Raw genomic sequence first — 18046 nt, 5'->3', positions numbered from 1 at the left:
CTATGCACCAGCATTCCTGAACTTCTACCATTGACCACTTTCATTCGTTCATGCTGGCAGGCTTCCATTGATTCACCTCCCACCATGGCTGTCAAACTGCTCCTTTATCTGACACTAAAGGCTGACTCCCTCATCTATGTCTCCACTCTGCCCCTCCCAATTCTCTGGTGACCCCCAACCTAGGTTTTGAGGGCAGAGTAAAGGAGAAGTAGCTCCTGGCATACCAGCACCTCATGCATGGGGTTGTGTAGTGTCCCCTTTCTACACAGGTCTGTGCCTAAGGACACGTGTGGTGTATGCCTGTCTATACGCATGTCACACGTGTGTGTACACACACACACCCATGCATACCCTCACACACCCTGGCTCACATACACACTAGTAACAGTCCCTGCTCACTGAACTCTTCCTTTTCTGTGCCAGAGTCTGTGCTGAGCTCTTTACCAACACTGTCATTTCACCCAGATATCAATCCAAGGAGAAGGTGTTCCTTCTCTCATCTATAAAATGGGCAAAATGGCCAGAGAGACCAAATGGATTCTTCAAGGTTATATCTACAGCAAGCAAAGGCAAAGGATGCAGGGACATCTAGCTCAGGATCCAAGTCAACACCACCATCACCACTGTGACAGGCAGACCTAAGAGCCTGCCCCAGTCAGGAACACACTGGCTGCCCATAACAGAAAACTGGACCAAGAGAGGTTTATACAAGTAAGGGTTTAATTTTCTTACAGAACCAGAGGCCAAAAGGGACAGGTGTACATGATTGTCATGGCCCTTCCTTCACGATAACAAGGTAACGGCCTCAGATCCAAACATCACACCCACATTCACAGCATGAAGATGGTGTATGGGGCTGCAAAATCTTCCCCAGGAGCCTCTCTGTTGGCTTTGTTTAATTTGCACCAACAGACTGAGCAAGAGAAGCTGGGAAAGTGAGCAAAAGGATCGTCACAATTGGCCGGGATCCATCATGATCCATCGAGGTTTGGGCATGCCAATACTCCAAACAAAATGGGATCTGTTAGCAAGGGGTTGGTACAAGGAGCTGGACACTGGTCAGCAATGACCTTATCTTCCACAGACACTGGGTCTGCCATTAGTCCACCTGGGTCCCCTCAGTGCTTGGGGATCCAGGCAAGGGAGCCAGGAGTGGGTGGCCCAGTGCTTGACCCCAGGGGCATGCAGAGACCAGAGCTGGGGATGGAGGCCAGATCCCACCCAGGGGCCCATGTAATTTTCTGGAGGGTTAAGACCCCTGAGCCCCAGCCCAGCTCAAGGACACCCCCATGCTTATTCAATTCAGCCACCCAAGGCCCACAGAAGCCCAATGCCGGGGGCCTCTCTGGCCCTCACCTGGTGCACCTGTTTTCTGGGCTGTCCAACCCATTTCCCAGGGGCCATGATGCCTTCACTGCCACCATCTGAGCCTAGGCTGGCCCACCAGTCAGAGGCCCTGTTGGGGCCTGCCCACCAAAGGGCACTTGCCGCAGATCCCCAGGGTTGCCTGGCGAGGCCGAGGACAACCAGAAGCCTCATCCCAAACTTTGCCCAGTGGTTCAGGGTTCATCTGGCCATCAGCTTGGACACCAAGGAGTGTCTGGGTATAGGAGACAATGGAGGGAACGAAACCTGTAAAGAGATCAGAAATGGACAAGATGGTCACCCCAACTCCTACACTCACTCCATGGGCTCCTAGGGGAGTACATGCCACAGAGATGGTTTAGAGCAGGATTTCTCCACCCCAGCACTATTAAAATTTAGGGCCAGGTAATTCTTTGTTATGGGGTAGCCTGTGCATTGTAGGATGTTCAGCAGCACCCCAGCCTCTACCCGCTTGATGCCTGTAGAATCCCCTTGAGTTAATTGAACACCAATAAAAATTAATTAAAAAATAAATAAATAAATAAAAATAAATAAAAATATATAATCAGCATCAAATGCAAAAAAAAAAAAAAAAAAGAATCCCCTTGAGTCATCACAACCCAAAATATCTCCAGATGTTGCCAAATGTCCCCCCAGGGGGGATGGTCCCTCTTGAAAACCACTGGTTTAGAGAGACTTCAAAGGACAGAGATGCTATGAAGAGACCCCAGCTGAGACCAGACTATCTGATCACATGTATCTGAGGGCCCAGTTGGCTCCAGCCCTATGAGGTGGGAACCTTTGGATTCTAGAATCTTCAGGCTTTGAGAGAATTTCACATCTGCTCATAACCCTCCTGGCAGTAGAGCCATAGCTTGTACATTTCCACAGATGAGGAGCTCACCCATTTGAAGGCAGTAGCAGTCACCTCCGAAATTTGAATTTTTTTCCTATATTGAGCTAAACTCTGTCTCCTCGTAATGTCTAACTTGTCCAACACAGCCCTGGCCCCAGGGCACCTCCAACAGTTGTGAGCCTCTGCCCCAGACAGACAGCTCTGCAGAACTTCAGAGCCAGGAGTCCTGGTTCCCCCAGGAGTTCCAGACGGAGCCTACAAGGCTCTGGGGAGGCCCCAGCCACCCCCTCCAACTACACTTGCCACCGCTCTCTCTCTCCTGCATCTCCGCCACAGTGGCTTCTCCTACTTCCTCCAGCAGCCAGTCCTCCCACCGCAGCGTGTCGCAGGCTATGCTCCTAGATGCTCTACAGCAGCCGGGTCTGAGCCAAACGCCCTAACCTCCCTGTGGCCTTTTTGTGAGGCAGAACTGGAAGGTGCATGAGTGGCCCTTTAGCCCCCTTTCCAACCATCTACCTACTGAAAAGAACCATGGAAGAGTATCATCAAAGAAACAGAGCTGACAAAAGCTCAACTAAAAATTAATTTCCCGTCAGGGCCTGCAGTTCTTCCAACAGAGGATCTCCTTTGCTCTGTGAAGACATTCTTCAGTGTTTCAGAGGGTCCTGAGGAATCCCTGAGGGTCAGGGCTGTGAGAGCCCTCAGATCCACAACACCCAGCCTCCTTGTGTTAGGCATGGGGAGACTGAGGCTCAGAGAAAGGATGGGATTCACCCAAGGTCACACAGCAATCCCAGGGCAAAACAGAGACTGAAATCCACTCCCTGCACCCCCAGCTCTGTGCCATCAGCAACCAAGGCCTTCCCTACTTCCAGGCTCCCTTCTCTCTAGATGCCTGGACTCGGCCTTGACTTCTCCAACCCTACAGACTCACCTGGAAGGGTCCTCCTCAGGGGAGAAGGGGCCTTGTAGCTTAATGACATTGAGCTTCCCCTCAAAGACACCATAGCTGAGAGTGACCTAGGCAGAGAAAAAGGGAAGGTTGGTGGGATGTCTCACTGGGGACCCCAGAAGGGGAGGTGTTTGGGCAGAAGCAGGGAAGGCACATAGGGCATTCTGAGTTGGGGCACAGAGACCCTGCTTCTATCCCTGAAATTCCATCCTAGCCCTCTGGGCTCCACTGAAGAGCCCACCCCACTCCTCAAGGCACTTTGAGATTGTAGGGCACTGTCTGGCCCAGACCCTATTTACATTCCCCAGCAGTCTACCCTACCTGAGAAGCTGGAACGAGTCCCTTGCCTATAGACTAGGACACTGAGTCTCAAGAGGGGAAGGCTGACTTCCAGGAAATTCCATGCCTGGACAGAGGTTTCTGGAGACTCTCTGTAGGGACTCTCTGTGGGGATGAAGCTCCTCTCCATCCAGAGCTTCAGGTACTCCACACACAATGAGAACTTGGGATAATGCCCCTTGTCGAGAGGCAGTTGACCAGAGCAGTTAAAGACTGTGGGCTTAGGAGCCACCCAGGCAGGGTTCAAATCCCCCTCTGCCTTATGTTAGCTGTGCCATGGTTAGTTCAGCTCCCTGGGCCTCACTGTCCCCACCTACAGAATGGGAATGTTAGCGCTGACTTCTTGCAAAGGTTGTAAGGAACCAGAGAGTTAAAGCAGATAAGGCCACCAGCATGGTACTCTGAAAATCTCAGCCATTACGGTGCCTGGTTTTGGCTGCCCCAAATCTGCCCCCTGCCGTTTCCTGGCTTCAGGCCCTGAAGGTCTTATTGGGACCACACCCACACCCCAGTTCCAGAGCTTGGCGAACCAAAACTAACTCTTGGCCCTGGTCGAGGACATAAGCAGGCCTTCCAACCAACAAGCACCAACAAGCACCAGCCCTGGACCGTGGCAGAGGGAGGAGCTCTCCTCCTGTCGGTGGGGCAGAAGCCTGGAAATCTTGCCCACCTGAAGGGGGCAAGCCTGCCAGAGGGTGAGCCCAATGTCGGGAAACAGATGAGAGTGAGGACAGCCTGAGCACACAGACTCAGCCAGAAGTAGCAAGCCGGCCTCTAGCCTCTCAGGTTCAAGAGCCCATACAATGTCCTTGTTTGTTGGAACCAGACTGCGTTGCATTTCTGTCCCTTGCTACCAAAGGCTCCTGACTTGCACCATTGGGTGGAGGACCCCAGAGGCCTTCCCAGCCAGGATCACCTCTGGGACAAGCCACCCATGAGTAGGAGGGCCACGTGTGCAAGGTAGAGCCAGCCGGGCCTCTGCGGAGTTGTGGCTTGCCAGGTGGTGAATGGGGTCCCCCTCCCCCAGCCAGACATTACACCTGAGCTTTCCCCCTAAACACCTGCTCTTTGCCAGCAACGTCTGGGTTAGAAAGAAGGCAGCAGGCAGGTAAGCTTCGATGAAGATGGGAAAACCAACAGACAGAGCTGGAAAGGGCAGGCCTGGCCTCTTTGGAAGAATGTGGGAAGCTGGAAGGTTGAAGAAGGAACAGAGGGACCAGAGGGAGCAGGCAGGGAGCCGAGCGGTCTGAACCCAAAGGCAAGCTTCCTCTGATCCATGCAAGCCCTTCCAGCTGTCATTCATTCCGGGACCAGACCAAAGAATTTGAGCATCACAAATGCTAACCCTTGGCTGAGTCAGAGGGTGCTCTCCCACCTTGGGCCTCGGTGTCATCATCAGTAGGGGACAGTCCCCACAGGTACCCCTCTCCCATTGCTCTCAGGAAAGCTCACCTGCTCTGGGAGCTGAGCAGCCCCCAGCAGCTGCAAGGTCTCCAGGTGGGAGTGGAAGAGGGGGCTGGGCTGCAGGTGGCCCCGTAGCTTGCACTCGACGATGTAGCCCACAGTGCAGTCATCAGGCAACCGGATGAGGGCAGACGTTTCCACGAAGCGGGAGCCACTGAGACACAGAGCTGTGCTGAGGCCACTGGCCCAGGCCCTCAGCACCCAGAGCTCCCCCTGCCTCCCCGAAGGCCCTCTGTCCACCGTGGCCACTGGGCAGAGCAGAGCTTCAACTCTAGCATCTGCCTCCTGTGTGCTGTGTGACTTTGGGCAAGCCACAAACCTGGGGAGCCTTGGCATCCTCTTCTGTGAAATGGGCGTGATAACCCTCACTGGGCTATTGTGAAGATTAAGTGGGAGAATGGCAAGAAGAAGCCCTTTATAAATGTACCTTTTCCTTTCTGTACATTCATTCACTCACTCATTTGTGGCTGGGCTTGAGGATCTACCTGGTGCCAGGTACCGTGCTAGGGTTGCAGATACAGAGATAAGAAAGAAAAGCTTCCTGCCCTCAATAGCAGCCCCCGTTCTGAGTGGAGGCAGATGGACAAGTCACTTAGGAGCAGGACTGGCACTAAGTCAAAGGGAAGCATGAGGCCTGGGTGACACAGGACGGTAAGGTGGGCTTCCCAGAGGAGGTGGCAGTCTTTTGTTTTGCTTTTTATTTAACCATGACAATGGCAGGCTTTAAATGGAGTCTTACAAGATGCACTGGAATCAGCCAGATGTCGAGGAGGAAGGGGCAGTGTCCCAGGGAGGGGCATCACCTGGCTGCATTCCACGTAGACATCCCTGGGGGCCAGGTCAGGCAGGCTGCCCCACTGCACAGAATGCCTGACCAAGGGGCCCAGCGGGTGCAGAAACCCAGCCTTCCCTTCCCATCCAGGCTGTGCCCAGAGGTTGCACCTGGCCAAAGGGGGTACCTTTACCAATTCACACAAATACACCATAAAGGTGGACAGAAGCCCAGATGGGGGCACCAGGTACAGGGAATACCCCTGGTGTATGTGTATAGACCTGCTGTCGACAGGCCCTAGGACAGCATTACCCCTCCCAACCAGGGCCTGAGTCCCCCCCACCCCACCCCCCGCGATGACCCCTCCCATCCAGGTCAGAGCAGGCTAGGGTGGTAGAGTGGCAAAGCAGGCAGGTCTTGGGGCCAAACCCAGCTGCTGAGTGACCTCGGACCTGGGTGACCTTGGACCAGTCACTGGCTCAACCTCTCACACTTCCATCTCCTTAGAGGTGGAAACAAAGTGGACATGCCTTCCTCCCCGGTTCAGGATACTCTTGGTGAAGCGCAGGCCTGGCTCCAGTCAGCCCTCGATACAAGGTAGTGACACTGATGTTGCTGTTATAACAACATCCTAGCCCTGAGGACCTGGAGAGGCCAAGCCTTTGCCACTTCCTCTCTAGAATACCAGTGCCCTTACCCCATACCGGGAGCTTCCACTTCCCACCTTCACATGGGTGGGGGGCCTCTAGAGCCATCCTAGTTCAAAGGCCACCTCTTCCAGGAAGCCTTCCTACTAGCAGAAGGCCCTACTTCTTCCTTCCTCTGAATGCCTCTACACTTGGCCTTCACCTCCCCTGTGACATTGGGGACCAGGTGCCAGCATAAATATTGTCACATTCCACCCTTCACACCAACCATTAGCTATCATATAATCAGGTCCATCTTACAGATGGGGACACTGAGGCTCCCAGAGATTACACAACTTGCCTGTGTGTGGCAGAGTGCACAGGATGGCAGGTGGTTTCTCACCACTGTGTAGCTCTGTGACACAGCATGCATGAGAGGCAGTTTCTCCTCAGCTCACTCTCAAGCCCTCCCTGCTGCAACGGCACCCCCCACATTAGGCCCCACTCTCCCCCACCCTCCTGTGCAGCTTTGCTTACCTGGCCCATGGGGCCATCTTCAATGCCAGTTTGCGGTTGATGCAGAAGCCAGCACCCCCAGTGGCAAACCAGAACTGTACCTGCCTCTGGGGGGGAGAGGTGGGGAGGGCCAAGGTGCAAGGTGAGCCTGGGGGTCGGGGCAACAGCTGGGCCACCCCTCACCCCCAACCAGCACGGCTCAAAACCTTTTTATTTCATATTTCACTAAAGCCTTGCTACAGCCTGGCATTATTATGCACATTTTTAAAAAATATTTTATTTACTTATTTATGAGAGACACAGAGAGAGGCAGAGACAGGCAGAGGGAGAAGCAGGCTCCCTGCAGGGAGCCCGATGCGGGACTCAATCCCAGGACCCTGGGATCACGCCCTGAGCCAAAGGTAGATGCTCAACCACTGAGCCACCCAGGTGCCCCACGCCCATTTTATAGACAAGAAAACCGAGGCCCAAAGTCACATGGCTAATTAAGAGTGATGGAGTTTCTAATTAGATCCCAGTCTGGCTGGATTTCACTTAAAGAGAATGTGTATCATATCTGTCCGCCCAGCACACCTCACCCCTTTCCCCAGAGAAGTCCCTCTACCCCTCCCCAGGTGGTTCAGGAGGGGCTGCCAAATAGCACCGCTCCCCGGGCAGGAGGTGGGCAGGCGCCCCAGAAATGGTGGATCACACGGCCACACTCAACCCAGCGACTGGCTCAGTGACGGGCACGTGACTTGGGCCAGCCAATCAGAGCTCTTCCCTGAGCTCCATATGCTAACTGGGAGGAAGAGACGCTTTCCACGGGGTCACCAGGCCTGGGAGCGGTAGTCGTGATGCCACCTATGCCACGCCACTTGCACCGGCCTCGCCACTCCTTGCTCCTGGGGCTGAGAAAGCTTTTCTGCACAAGGAGGGAACGAGGCCTCTCACGGGGTAAAGAGAGAAGGACAGAGAGGCCTGTGAGCCCCCCGAGGCCAGCAAAACCCTTGACTTCTCAGTCTCAGGAACCAAACACCTCCCTTGGGGTTTAAACCACTTTCTGCCCCCGCCTCCTCTGTGAGGACTCGTGACGTCAGAACTCCTGACCTTCTTGAAGGCTTTTGGCAAACACAGCACCCTTCAGCTGTGCCATCTCTTAACCAACAAGTTCCCCACAGTTACCTTCGCCCAAGTACATGGTTGGTGCTTCACTCATGCATGTTGCATGGGCTGGGTTATCCCATGACGCAGCAGTGAGAACCCCGGGCAGGAGGTCGGGAAGCGTGACACTGGGGCCTCAGCCTCCAGCAACCTTGAGAAAGTCACTGCTCCTCTCTGAGCCTCAGACTTGTCACCTGTGAGCACATCTGCTCCAGTTCTGCTGGCCCTGTGTCCTCCTCCTGAAGACCTCTATGAGCTACTTCTGGAAATGCCACACTCTTAGATTAGAAGCCAGGCCTCAACAAAGCAGAATGAACCGAGGAGGTGCCAATCAAGGCTTGTTGAATGACTTATGGGTCCAGGGCTTCTGGTCCCAGATAATTAAAGTACCAACAGCAGTAACAGTAGAAGTGCCTAATGCTGAGCACAGATGTACAGTGTCCTGTGGCCACAGATGAGGTGACAAGGTGCAGAGAAAGGAGGTCCCAGAGTTGGGACTGAGCCTGTGCCAGAACTCTCACTCCCTTTTGCTGTCCCTGCCCCCAACACACACAGCCCAGGGGGCACCCCAGAATCCAAGCAGCCTGGACACTTTGGGGCAGAGTCTAGGGATCCCACCGGTGGAGTGTGTGCAAGGAGGGAATTAGTGCACGATGTGGGGTCGGGGCCTGGGTGTGCCCAGCAGGTGCTGAACCCACACAGGAGGCAGGAGCCCCAAGAGGAAGGCTGAGCTGGGTTGGGTACTGACCACTGGACACTCACCAGTGTCATCCATGCCAGGTCCCATTCTAAGCACTTGGGTAGTGACCTCATTTGATTGTTCCTTTTTTTTGCTCACAACCACCCTGTTAGGTGGGGATGGTTATTACCCACTTTGCAGATGAGGAAACTGAGGCACAGAAAGGTGGGGTGACTTCAGCAAAGGTCATGAAGCCAGGAGGTAACAGAGCTGGTGTGTGAAGCCACGGAGTCGGGCTCCAGAGCAACGTTCTCAACCCCCTACCGCCAAGCATGTGGCGGTGCGGGAGCCTGGGGCACCCCACCCTCACCTGGAGTTGACTCACCTACACACCCCCAGGGCCCAAGAGGATTTAATTAGGGCTCAGAGGCCATGTAGCTGCTGATAATTAAACTTTTGTGTTTCCTCCTCTAGTGAAGCAGATGGTGAGCTGGGGAGGCAGAGAGCCCTACTGAAGGCCCAGCTCCTGCTCCACATGCTGCCTCTAGGGAGGGGGACCCCCTGACTAGCCTTTTACTTGGGGCCCTGGGGGCCTGGGCCACACCGACACCAGAAGCCTGGTGGGTCCTGGGGACCAGGAGAGAACCATGCTACATACTTATGCTAAAAAATTCTTCCCAGGCAGCCTGGGTGGCTTCATGGTTTAGCACCTGCCTTCGGCCCAGGTCGTGATCCTGGGGTCCTGGGATCGAGTCCCACATCGGGCTCCCTGCGTGGAGCCTGCTTCTCCCTCTGCCTGTGTCTCTGCACCTCTCTCTCTGTCTCTCACGAATAAATAAATAAAATCTTTAAAAATAAAATAAAAAATTCTTCCCTGTTTATCTGAAAGTCCAATTTAACTATTACCCTGATTTTTTGGTGTATGTTTCCTAAATCTCACAGCCCTCATTAGCGTCCCTCTAGGTCTGGAGCTGAGGTCGGTGCTGGGGACCCCACTGTGCCAAGTGGCACCTCTTTAGTTGCCAGTCAGTGGAGTCTAGAGAGAGGAGGAGTGCCGAGGGGAGGGGAGTGCTCAGGGGCTGGGGGCAGCGCAGTTCACCACCCAGCCCAGCGGTATTCGGCATTTGAACATCCTGAACAACGACATGAAGATACCAGGGGCCAGGAGTCCAGCCATAGGAAGCCTCCGCTCATCCCCCCCATACCCCACACCCCTTTCACCCCTTTCACCTGTGACCAGAACGAGCCACTGCTCCTCAGTGACTCAGGCCCTACTGTGTGCCGGGCTCTGCACCTCACCTGCATTAACTCAGCCTCCGGGTTCCACCGAGCAGACAGGATCGTGACTCCGCCCTGGCCCCGCCCCGCGGCCCCGCCCCCCGCCGGGCCCCCGCGGACACCGGGGACCAAAGCAGAGGGAGGAAGGGAGCGACCCACCGTGCGGTTGTGCGGCCTGGGCTCCGAAGCGCGGATAGGCCGGTTCAGGCTGGGCCGGCCCAGGTAGACGTCGCGAGTCTGGGGGAAGGTTTTCAGCAGCCTCAGCAGCGCCCTTGGGTTCACGTAGTTGTCGTCATCCACGTGGCAGAACCACCTGTGGGGACGGAAGAGGAGCTTGGAGGAGGGTTCCCAAGGGGCCTCCCGCGCCCCCCATAATCAGCAGACTTAGGCACTGAGGGTAGCAAACCTGAAGGCCCATGCTCTGAGCCACACAGCATCTGCGTGAGCTCCTGAGGAAAGTGTGCCCACTTCCCAGGTGGGGACCAAAGCTCAGAAAGGTTAAGGCACTTGCCCAAGGTCACACAGTCAGTGAAGGGCAAGACTTGAATCCAGACTGTCTGCCCAGAGACAGACCCCGGGAGACCCTTACATGAGTAAATTCACCAGACCCAGCCAACTTCACTTTTTTGACACAACACCCTATTTGGGGAACTAGCCTGAGGCAAAGGTAGCACCTGCCCCCAGAAACCCAGATGCACTCACCGCAGCCCACTGGCCAAGAAGGTGTCAAACTCAGCAGCCATCTTGCAGGACAGCGCGGGGTGGCTGTGCTCAGCAGAGCAGTTGGTGACCATAAGGTGGGACCCTGGAGAAGTGGGGACAAGTCAGGGGACCCTGTCCAGGTCCTTCCCACAGCCCTGCACACTGTGAGAATGTGGAGCAAGACCCCAGCCTGGAGCGGTCCATCACTCCCATTTTACACTTGGGGAGACTGAGGCCAGGGAGGGCTGACCCTCCCAGGACCACAGAGCTAATGAACGGGAGGCTGGGCTGGGACCCAGGAGTCCAGGGTACCGTCCAGGAGAGCCCCTCCTCACACCTACACCCGATTCCAGGGAAGAAGCCTGCTCCCCTCCCAGGCAAAGGGGATCCCTACATGCCAAGGGAGAGCAGCCCTGTTTCCTGGGGACCCCATGCCAGGGGACAGCCACCCTAGCTTTCCCTGGAAACAGCTGAGGGGCCCTCACCCCACCCAGAGTTACCCAGTCTCTCCTGGAGGCCTTCATCTGGGCTGTCGGTGAAGACGAATGTCTAAGAAGGAAAAAGAGGAGTCAGGACCAGAGTTGGCCAAGGGCAGCCCACAGCCAAGCCTCTGCCGAAGTACCTGTCCAGACCTCTGTCCTCCATCAGTGACAGACACACAGCCCTCCCAACATCATCACACACCCCTTGAAGACAACATGACTTTCTCAGCGACCCCGCCTTACAATACACACAGCACAGCCCCACAGCGTGCACCAGGCCACAGTGTCACTTGCACGAGCAGCCTTGCAGGCCAGCACCGTGGGGACTCTACCAGAGTCACACCCTCTCCGATGTCACACACAAACACACACTGCAGTCCCACACGGCCCCTCTGTCACCTCACATACACAACCCTGGACACTTTGTCAGGATGGACTCTCTGTGGGAAGACCCGCACCCTGGGACACCACACGTACTTGGAGAGACAGTCATGGCTTTCACAGCCACGCAGATGCCGGGCGCAGGCGCAGGCGCAGGCGCAGGCACAGGGCCCTTACGCATTTCAGAAATTTTCCATCAGGATCCAATCCCACCCCTCCCAGATCGGAGAAGCACCCCACCAGCAGCTTGTACACCCCTGCTTCCTGCTGACCTCACTGAACCTCAAGACAGGTGTCATGTTCGGTCCCCCTCACAGATGGCAAAGCAGAGGCTGAGTGACAGACCACGGTTGTACAGGTGACAACTGCTGAGCTGGGATTCGGACCCACAGGCCTCGGACCTCTCCTCACCGCCCCCTGGGCAGGTAGAGGTCATGCAAACAGAATCAGAGACAAACCCTCCACAGGCAGCTTGTGGCAAGACAGACCCACAGCCGGGACCCATCTAACCCCCATTCCACGCCCTACCTGGCACACGCGCCTCTCCCCGCCCGAGCAGGTCCTCCCGTCCGCCAAGCACAGCGAGGGTCTCCTCTGACCCTCCCTTAGGTGGCCCTGCCCAGGACCTGGACCATTTTGAACTCTTTCCAAGTGAGGAGCAAGGAGAAAGCATCGCACCTGTTTAAAGGCCCTGAACATCCCCATCCCTCACTCTGGCCCCACTGGGGCTAGCCCTGTCCTGCCTCCAGCTGCAAGCTCCTCCCTGCTCAGTCACAAACTTCTCCCTGGTTTCCGGGAACCAGCCTTTCCGATCAGATCAGCCCCTGCTTTGAGACTCGGTTTCCCCAGCTGGAAAATGAGGAACTATGACCGTAAAGGGAGATAATATGAGAAAGAACAAGAAAGAGGATGCGGCAAAGCCAGGCTTAGCTTTTTATCTTGGGGGAAACTGAGGCACCGGAGGCCAGAAGTCACGGTTGGGCACAGGAAGGGGCAGGAGGAAATGAGTCCTGTCTCCTCTGGGCCCATAACCATGGGTGTTCTGAGCCAGTTATCTTTCAGTGGAATAGTGCAAGACCTTCAGATCTCTTTTCCTGTCAGGACCAGAATCAGATCATACCCATGCCCACCACCCCACCTAGCACCTTCTGTGGCTCCCTACTGCCCTTGGGATAAAGGCCAGCCTCTTAAGTGTGGCCGTGAGGGGCCACCCAGCCCCTGGACCTGATGCAGCCTATCTCACCACTTCCTGCCCCACCCCTTCTCCAAACGTCTTTCAGTTCCCCAAATGTGCCACACACATGCACATCCCTCTGGGCCTTTGCACATGCTGTGCCCTTTTCTTGCTCCCTACCTCCTGGTTCAGTCATCACCTCCTCCAGGAAGCCTTCCCTGATACCCCTCCCATGTGCCCCTCAGCCACCTGTTGCTCCTGATGGTAAGTAACAGCAGCCCCTGGGTTATGGAAATCTATCCTTTGGTCCCTCCCACCAGACAGTGGCATCCTGAAGGGCACAGGTTTGATTTATCCCCCTGTCCTGGCACCCAGCTCACCTCCAGGACACCTGGGCAGCATCTGCCTTCTGAGCCCCTCTCCCTGGGGTGTGTCTCCACCTTCAGATCCAGCTAACACTCGAGGTCCCAGATATCCCTGCAGAAAGTGTAAGCGGCCCGACACTGGCCCTCTTCTATCCCGTCCACTGCCTCAGCAGTGCTATCCAGCCTCTCGGCTTTCAACACCAGCAAGAAGCCATCAAATCCCACAGCAGCCACAACTTCTCCCCAGGGGGCCTAGCAGGTGCCTCAGACTCAGTGCCCCAGCTCCGCCTCCCCACCAGACCTGTGCTCCTCTGAGTGCTCCCCATCTTGCTGGGACCCAGCACGCCGGGGTCGCCTTGCCTCCTCTCTTTGTTTCACACCCCACATCCAATCTGCCAGCAAATTCTGTGCACCCGGATGGGGTGGCATCACATTACCCGGGATGCGCCCCGTCCTCATCAGCCTCCACGGCCTGCGGAGACCCAGCCCTCCCTGGTCATCTCCTGCCTACTTTGCTGCAGCGACCTTTGCCCTGGTCTCCCTGGCCTGTCCTGTCCTCACCCCAAGTCGTTTTCAACACAGCCCCCAGGGAGCCAGTAAAATAAATCAGGCCTTTCTTGCCCTGCTCCCTGGCAAACTTTTGCCACCAAACAGCCACCAGATAGCGGAACTCTCTTGAGTTTGGAGCACGAGCCAAATGGGCCAGGGTGTGTTTGTTGATGGATGAATACGCCCGAATCAGTGGAGGAAGGGGGGTCCTGCAGCAGGCCTGGGGGCTGGGTCGGGCGCAGGAGGCTGGTGTTTCAGTCCCTGGGAACCCTGAGATTGGCACAGAGCGGTGGGCAGAGTTTCCTCTGAGCCAGGGGTTGCATTTAATTTGTCTAAGGAGGAGACTCTGACAATGGTTAAAACCTCACAGGAAAACAAAAGGACAGGCAGCCAGCTGGGGTCAGGGGAGGGGAGGGTGGGGGCCATCTGCTGCAGGGGAGGGGGATGTGGGGCTGGCACTGCTGCCTCCACCCCCTACCCACTGCCCTCAAGGGGACTGTGGGGAAGGGAAAGGCTCCCCATGGATCACAAAACGGGTCCTCCTCCGGGCCCGCCCCCTCTGCCTGGGACAAAGGCCGCAAGAGCCCCAGCCTGCCACCACAAAGGCCCACCTGCCACCCGGCCGCCCTTAACCAGCTGGGGCGGGCACCCAGCCCTGGAGTTAACCAGCTCAGGCCCGCTCCTGATGGCAGAGCTGAGACAGGCTCCCAGACCTTCCTGTCCTGTGCAGATAGGGAAACTGAGGGCTGAAAGGGGGCGGGCCTTGGCCAAGGTCACAGAGAAAGATGAGCCAAAGGGTAGAGACAAAGGGGCCGCAGACACAGTGCGGTGAGAATGTGTCTCCCTGTCTTCCCTCCTCTTGCTCAATGTGAGCATCCTTCCTTTTTGCAGCTCTGCATAAGGACAAGGTTTCTAGACTCTGTCCGGAGTGCTGGGGGCCGAGGGGTGCTGTGCAAATGAGTGACTTCATCTTCTATCTTGGCTTAAATGTGCTCGGTTTCCTCGCCTATAAAACAGGACTATGGGGTGGGTGGCTCAGCAGTTGAGCGTCTGCCTTCGGCTCAGGTCATGAGCCCAGGGTCCTGGGATCAAGTCCCGCATCGGGCTCCCCTCGAGGAGCCTGCTTCTCCCTCCACCTGTGTCTCTGCTTCTCTCTGTGTGTCTCTCATGAATGAATAGATAAAATTAAAAAACAAAAAACAGGGCTACAATACCTACGACCCAGGGCTGGCAAGTGGTTAAACAATGAGGCAACTGATGTGCAGCCCCTTGGGTGCTGAGCACATAGGGCTATTCCCTCTGACTGCCTGCCTAGCTGGCATGTGGGACTGAGCTTGAGGCACACAGGGGGCAACTGCTTCCTCTCCTTTGCTGATCTGGGCCCACCAGGCCCAGCCACCCAGGTTGCAGGCCCAAGGACCCTCTCCTGCAGCACAGGGACCAGGTGGCTCTGGGATCCTGGGTCTCAGGAGAGAATGAAGGGCCCCGACCAGAGAGGCCTGGGTCCCATGGGGCTCTGAGCCCCCAGGCCTTCAGGGGGACTCTGACCTCAGTTTCCTCATCCGGGGCAAGGGCACCACCATGGTGACGAAGACAAGGCAGGAAGGGGCCTCAGACCACGTGAGGCCTGCTCCCGGGTACACAGACGCAGCGCCATAAACAGGAAGGTCTGCGGGGAGGGCCAGGCTCAGCGGCTTCCGCAGGAGGAACCAGAATCTCCCCAAGATGAGAAGCTGAGTGGTGCCCCAGGGAAGGACCTGGATGCTGGGGTCCCACTGGAGAAAAGGTTAAATAAGATGCTAGGACATCATGGCCAGGAAATCAGAGCGGTGCCCTCTCCCCAGAAAGCCCTGGGCTCCACAGACATCACCTCCCCTCCACCAACTCCTCAGCCTCCCAGGAGCCCCCACCCCCTCCAAAGGCTCCGTCACTTCCTCCCGCTGAGCCAGCCACCACAGTAGGGACTGTGTGTGTGTGTGTGTGTGTGTGTGTGTAGAGCTGTCCCTCCACCTCCCCCAGAGACAGTTCCCAACATCCTCCCTAAATCATTGACTTTGCTTATGGAGGGCACTGGGTCTGGAGAGGGCAAGAGCTGGAGGGACTCAGTTTGTCCTCCGAAAGACAGAAGCCACACACCTCCATCATCCACACACCTCTTGTCATAGCACATCTAACGCTGACACTTTGGCTCCATGCAGGTGCGTGCACGTGCACACACACACACACACACACACAATCCCACATGTTGGGCAGACCTCTACTCTAACCTCTCCCAGCCATCACCTAGGCCACCAACCTCGTAGCACACCTCCCTCCCTCCCTCCCTCCCAAATTGCCCCCCCCCCCAAAGGAACACAGGAGATGAGGCCCTGAGGCCCCACTGCCCTGGGCATGCCCTGGGCACATCCTGGGCAGCAGAGGCACAGGGGCAGGGGCGGCCAGGAGTTCTGAAGGGATGCGAGCCACCCCTCCCTGAGAACAGGCCCCACCTGGACCTTCCCCTCCTCAGCGGCTCAGCTCCTCTTCTCCACCCTCGCAGCCAGGGCAGTAGGACAGCACCCAGGGCCCGGGCTGGGGGCAGCCTGGCAGGACCCAGGACCTCTCAGAGGCCTCTACCCCAGCTGCCCAGCACCCCCCACTGTCCCCATGGCCAGGCCAGGCCAACATGGGCAGGAGCAAAGCCTGTGCTAGCACAGCCAGGGAATAGAGGGGCCCCCAGGAGGGAATGAGTAGCTTAGAGCAGGGGCTCAGCCTGGCCCCTGAAAGACATGGAGCAGTGGGCCTGAGGAGCCCCTGGCTAGAGGGTCAGTGAGGGGCACAGGCAGGGCCACAGGAGCCCCTAATCCTGGGAGGAAGGAGTGGGAAGACAAGCCCAGACTGGGCAAGTGGGCCAGCAGCTTCTCCCTGGAAGCCTCCAGGGACCCCAGCCCAATAGAAAGGTCTCTGTAAGTCCCTCAGGCCAGGGGCCACTCCTGGGGCCCACGGTCGCCCACTTGTCACCTGTTCCCTGGTTCTGGAGACCCACGTGTCGAGCAGCAGCTCCAGGCGGGAGCGGTGGAAGGCTCGGGTCGTCTTGACCGCAATGAAGACATCGTGCAGCCGCAGCTCGGGGGACAGAGGGCTTGGCGGGCTCAGCCCAGGGGGCTCCTGCATGCCCTGTGGGGACAGGCTCGAGTGGTACCGTAGGGAGACGAGCCCCATGCACAGAAGGGTGAGGAGGGCCAGGCCGCGGAGGAGGCGGCACTGCATCGGCCCTGGGACCCCAGACAGCTCAGCCCCTGAATCCCAGCAGGACCGGGAGGCGAGGCTGGTTAGGTGGGGGCCCCCGGCCAAGGCGAAAGGCAGGGGGGGGCATCAGGAGCAGCGAGGAGGGGAGACGTGGGAGCCGGTGCTCCGGGCCAGGAGGCCGAGCCTCGGCAGCCCCGCCGCCGCCGCCGCCAGCCCTCCACCTGCTCCCGCCCGCTCCCCGCCCGCTCCCACTCCGACTCCGGGGCGCCCGGCCCCGCCCCGCCTCCAGCGCAGCCCGAGGGGCGGGCCGGCCCCGGGAGCCCCAGCGGTGGCTGCTGCGGGCTCCGCAGAGGGGACAGCCCCGGCGGCGCCCGGCAGGCCAGCTGCTGCCGTGGGGGTGGGGACGACACAAAACCGACACAAAACCGTGCCCCATGGAAGGGAGGGGCCTTCCAGCCTGCGGGCTCCCCAGAGACCGTGGCTTAGCTCATTCAACACCCATTGTTTTACGGTGTCCTGCTATCCAGCCTCCGCTCCTGCTCACACTCTGCCCCCTCCTGGAGCTCCCCCCATCCTCCCTATCGTCGCGCCTTCCCTTTCACCAAGCTTCATTTTTTTTTTAATTTTTATTTATTTATGATAGTCACAGAGAGAGAGAGAGGCAGAGACACAGGCAGAGGGAGAAGCAGGCTCCATGCACCGGGAGCCCGATGTGGGACTCGATCCTGGGTCTCCAGGATCACGCCCTGGGCCAAAGGCAGGCGCCAAACCGCTGCGCCACCCAGGGATCCCCAAGCTTCATTTTTAATCTCCTCCTCCAGAAAGCCTTCCCTGATGCCCCCCTCCGCACACCCGCAGGGCGCCCAGAGTAGGTTGCTCAGAGCCTTGGCTCTTTAAAACAGCTCAAGGAGGATCGCTACTGCCGGTTGATAGCTGAGCACATAAGGCACAGAAGGATTGAAGATGACCCAGCCGCTCCGTCACAGAGCTGACCTGGAACCCAGGTCTCAGGGCCTCATCTGGCCCACAGGGGGCCCTGAAGGGTGCCTGCCCTGCTGCAGCCCAGGGCACCCCATCTCACTCAGCAGTCTTTATTGCTGCCTCTCTCCCAGGCAGGCCGTGGACAGAGGGCATTCCCCAGCCACCATCTGGTTGGATACAAGGTCCATTTGGCT

The 18046-nt window shown here is 57.3% G+C and overlaps 1 protein-coding gene across 1 annotated transcript; it reads right to left on the bottom strand.

The window, feature by feature from the left end:
* Positions 1 to 702: 702 nt before the first annotated feature.
* MFNG (MFNG O-fucosylpeptide 3-beta-N-acetylglucosaminyltransferase) lies at positions 703 to 17108 on the bottom strand. The gene is made up of 8 exons (XM_026010996.2): positions 16644 to 17108; positions 11193 to 11241; positions 10693 to 10795; positions 10150 to 10303; positions 6912 to 6997; positions 4965 to 5130; positions 3156 to 3241; positions 703 to 1632 (listed from the first exon to the last, which is right to left on the bottom strand). Exons 1-8 carry the CDS (start codon positions 16890 to 16892, stop codon positions 1578 to 1580), a joined length of 948 nt encoding a protein of 315 aa, XP_025866781.1. The 5' UTR covers positions 16893 to 17108; the 3' UTR covers positions 703 to 1577.
* Between the last annotated feature and the right edge of the window lie 938 nt (positions 17109 to 18046).

The sequence above is a fragment of the Vulpes vulpes genome, unplaced genomic scaffold (assembly GCF_048418805.1).
Source record: "Vulpes vulpes isolate BD-2025 unplaced genomic scaffold, VulVul3 u000000695, whole genome shotgun sequence".
Taxonomy (NCBI): Eukaryota; Metazoa; Chordata; class Mammalia; order Carnivora; family Canidae; genus Vulpes; species Vulpes vulpes.
The sequence above is the reverse complement of the archived record's forward strand: the minus strand, read 5'-3'. Positions and strand labels throughout refer to the sequence as shown.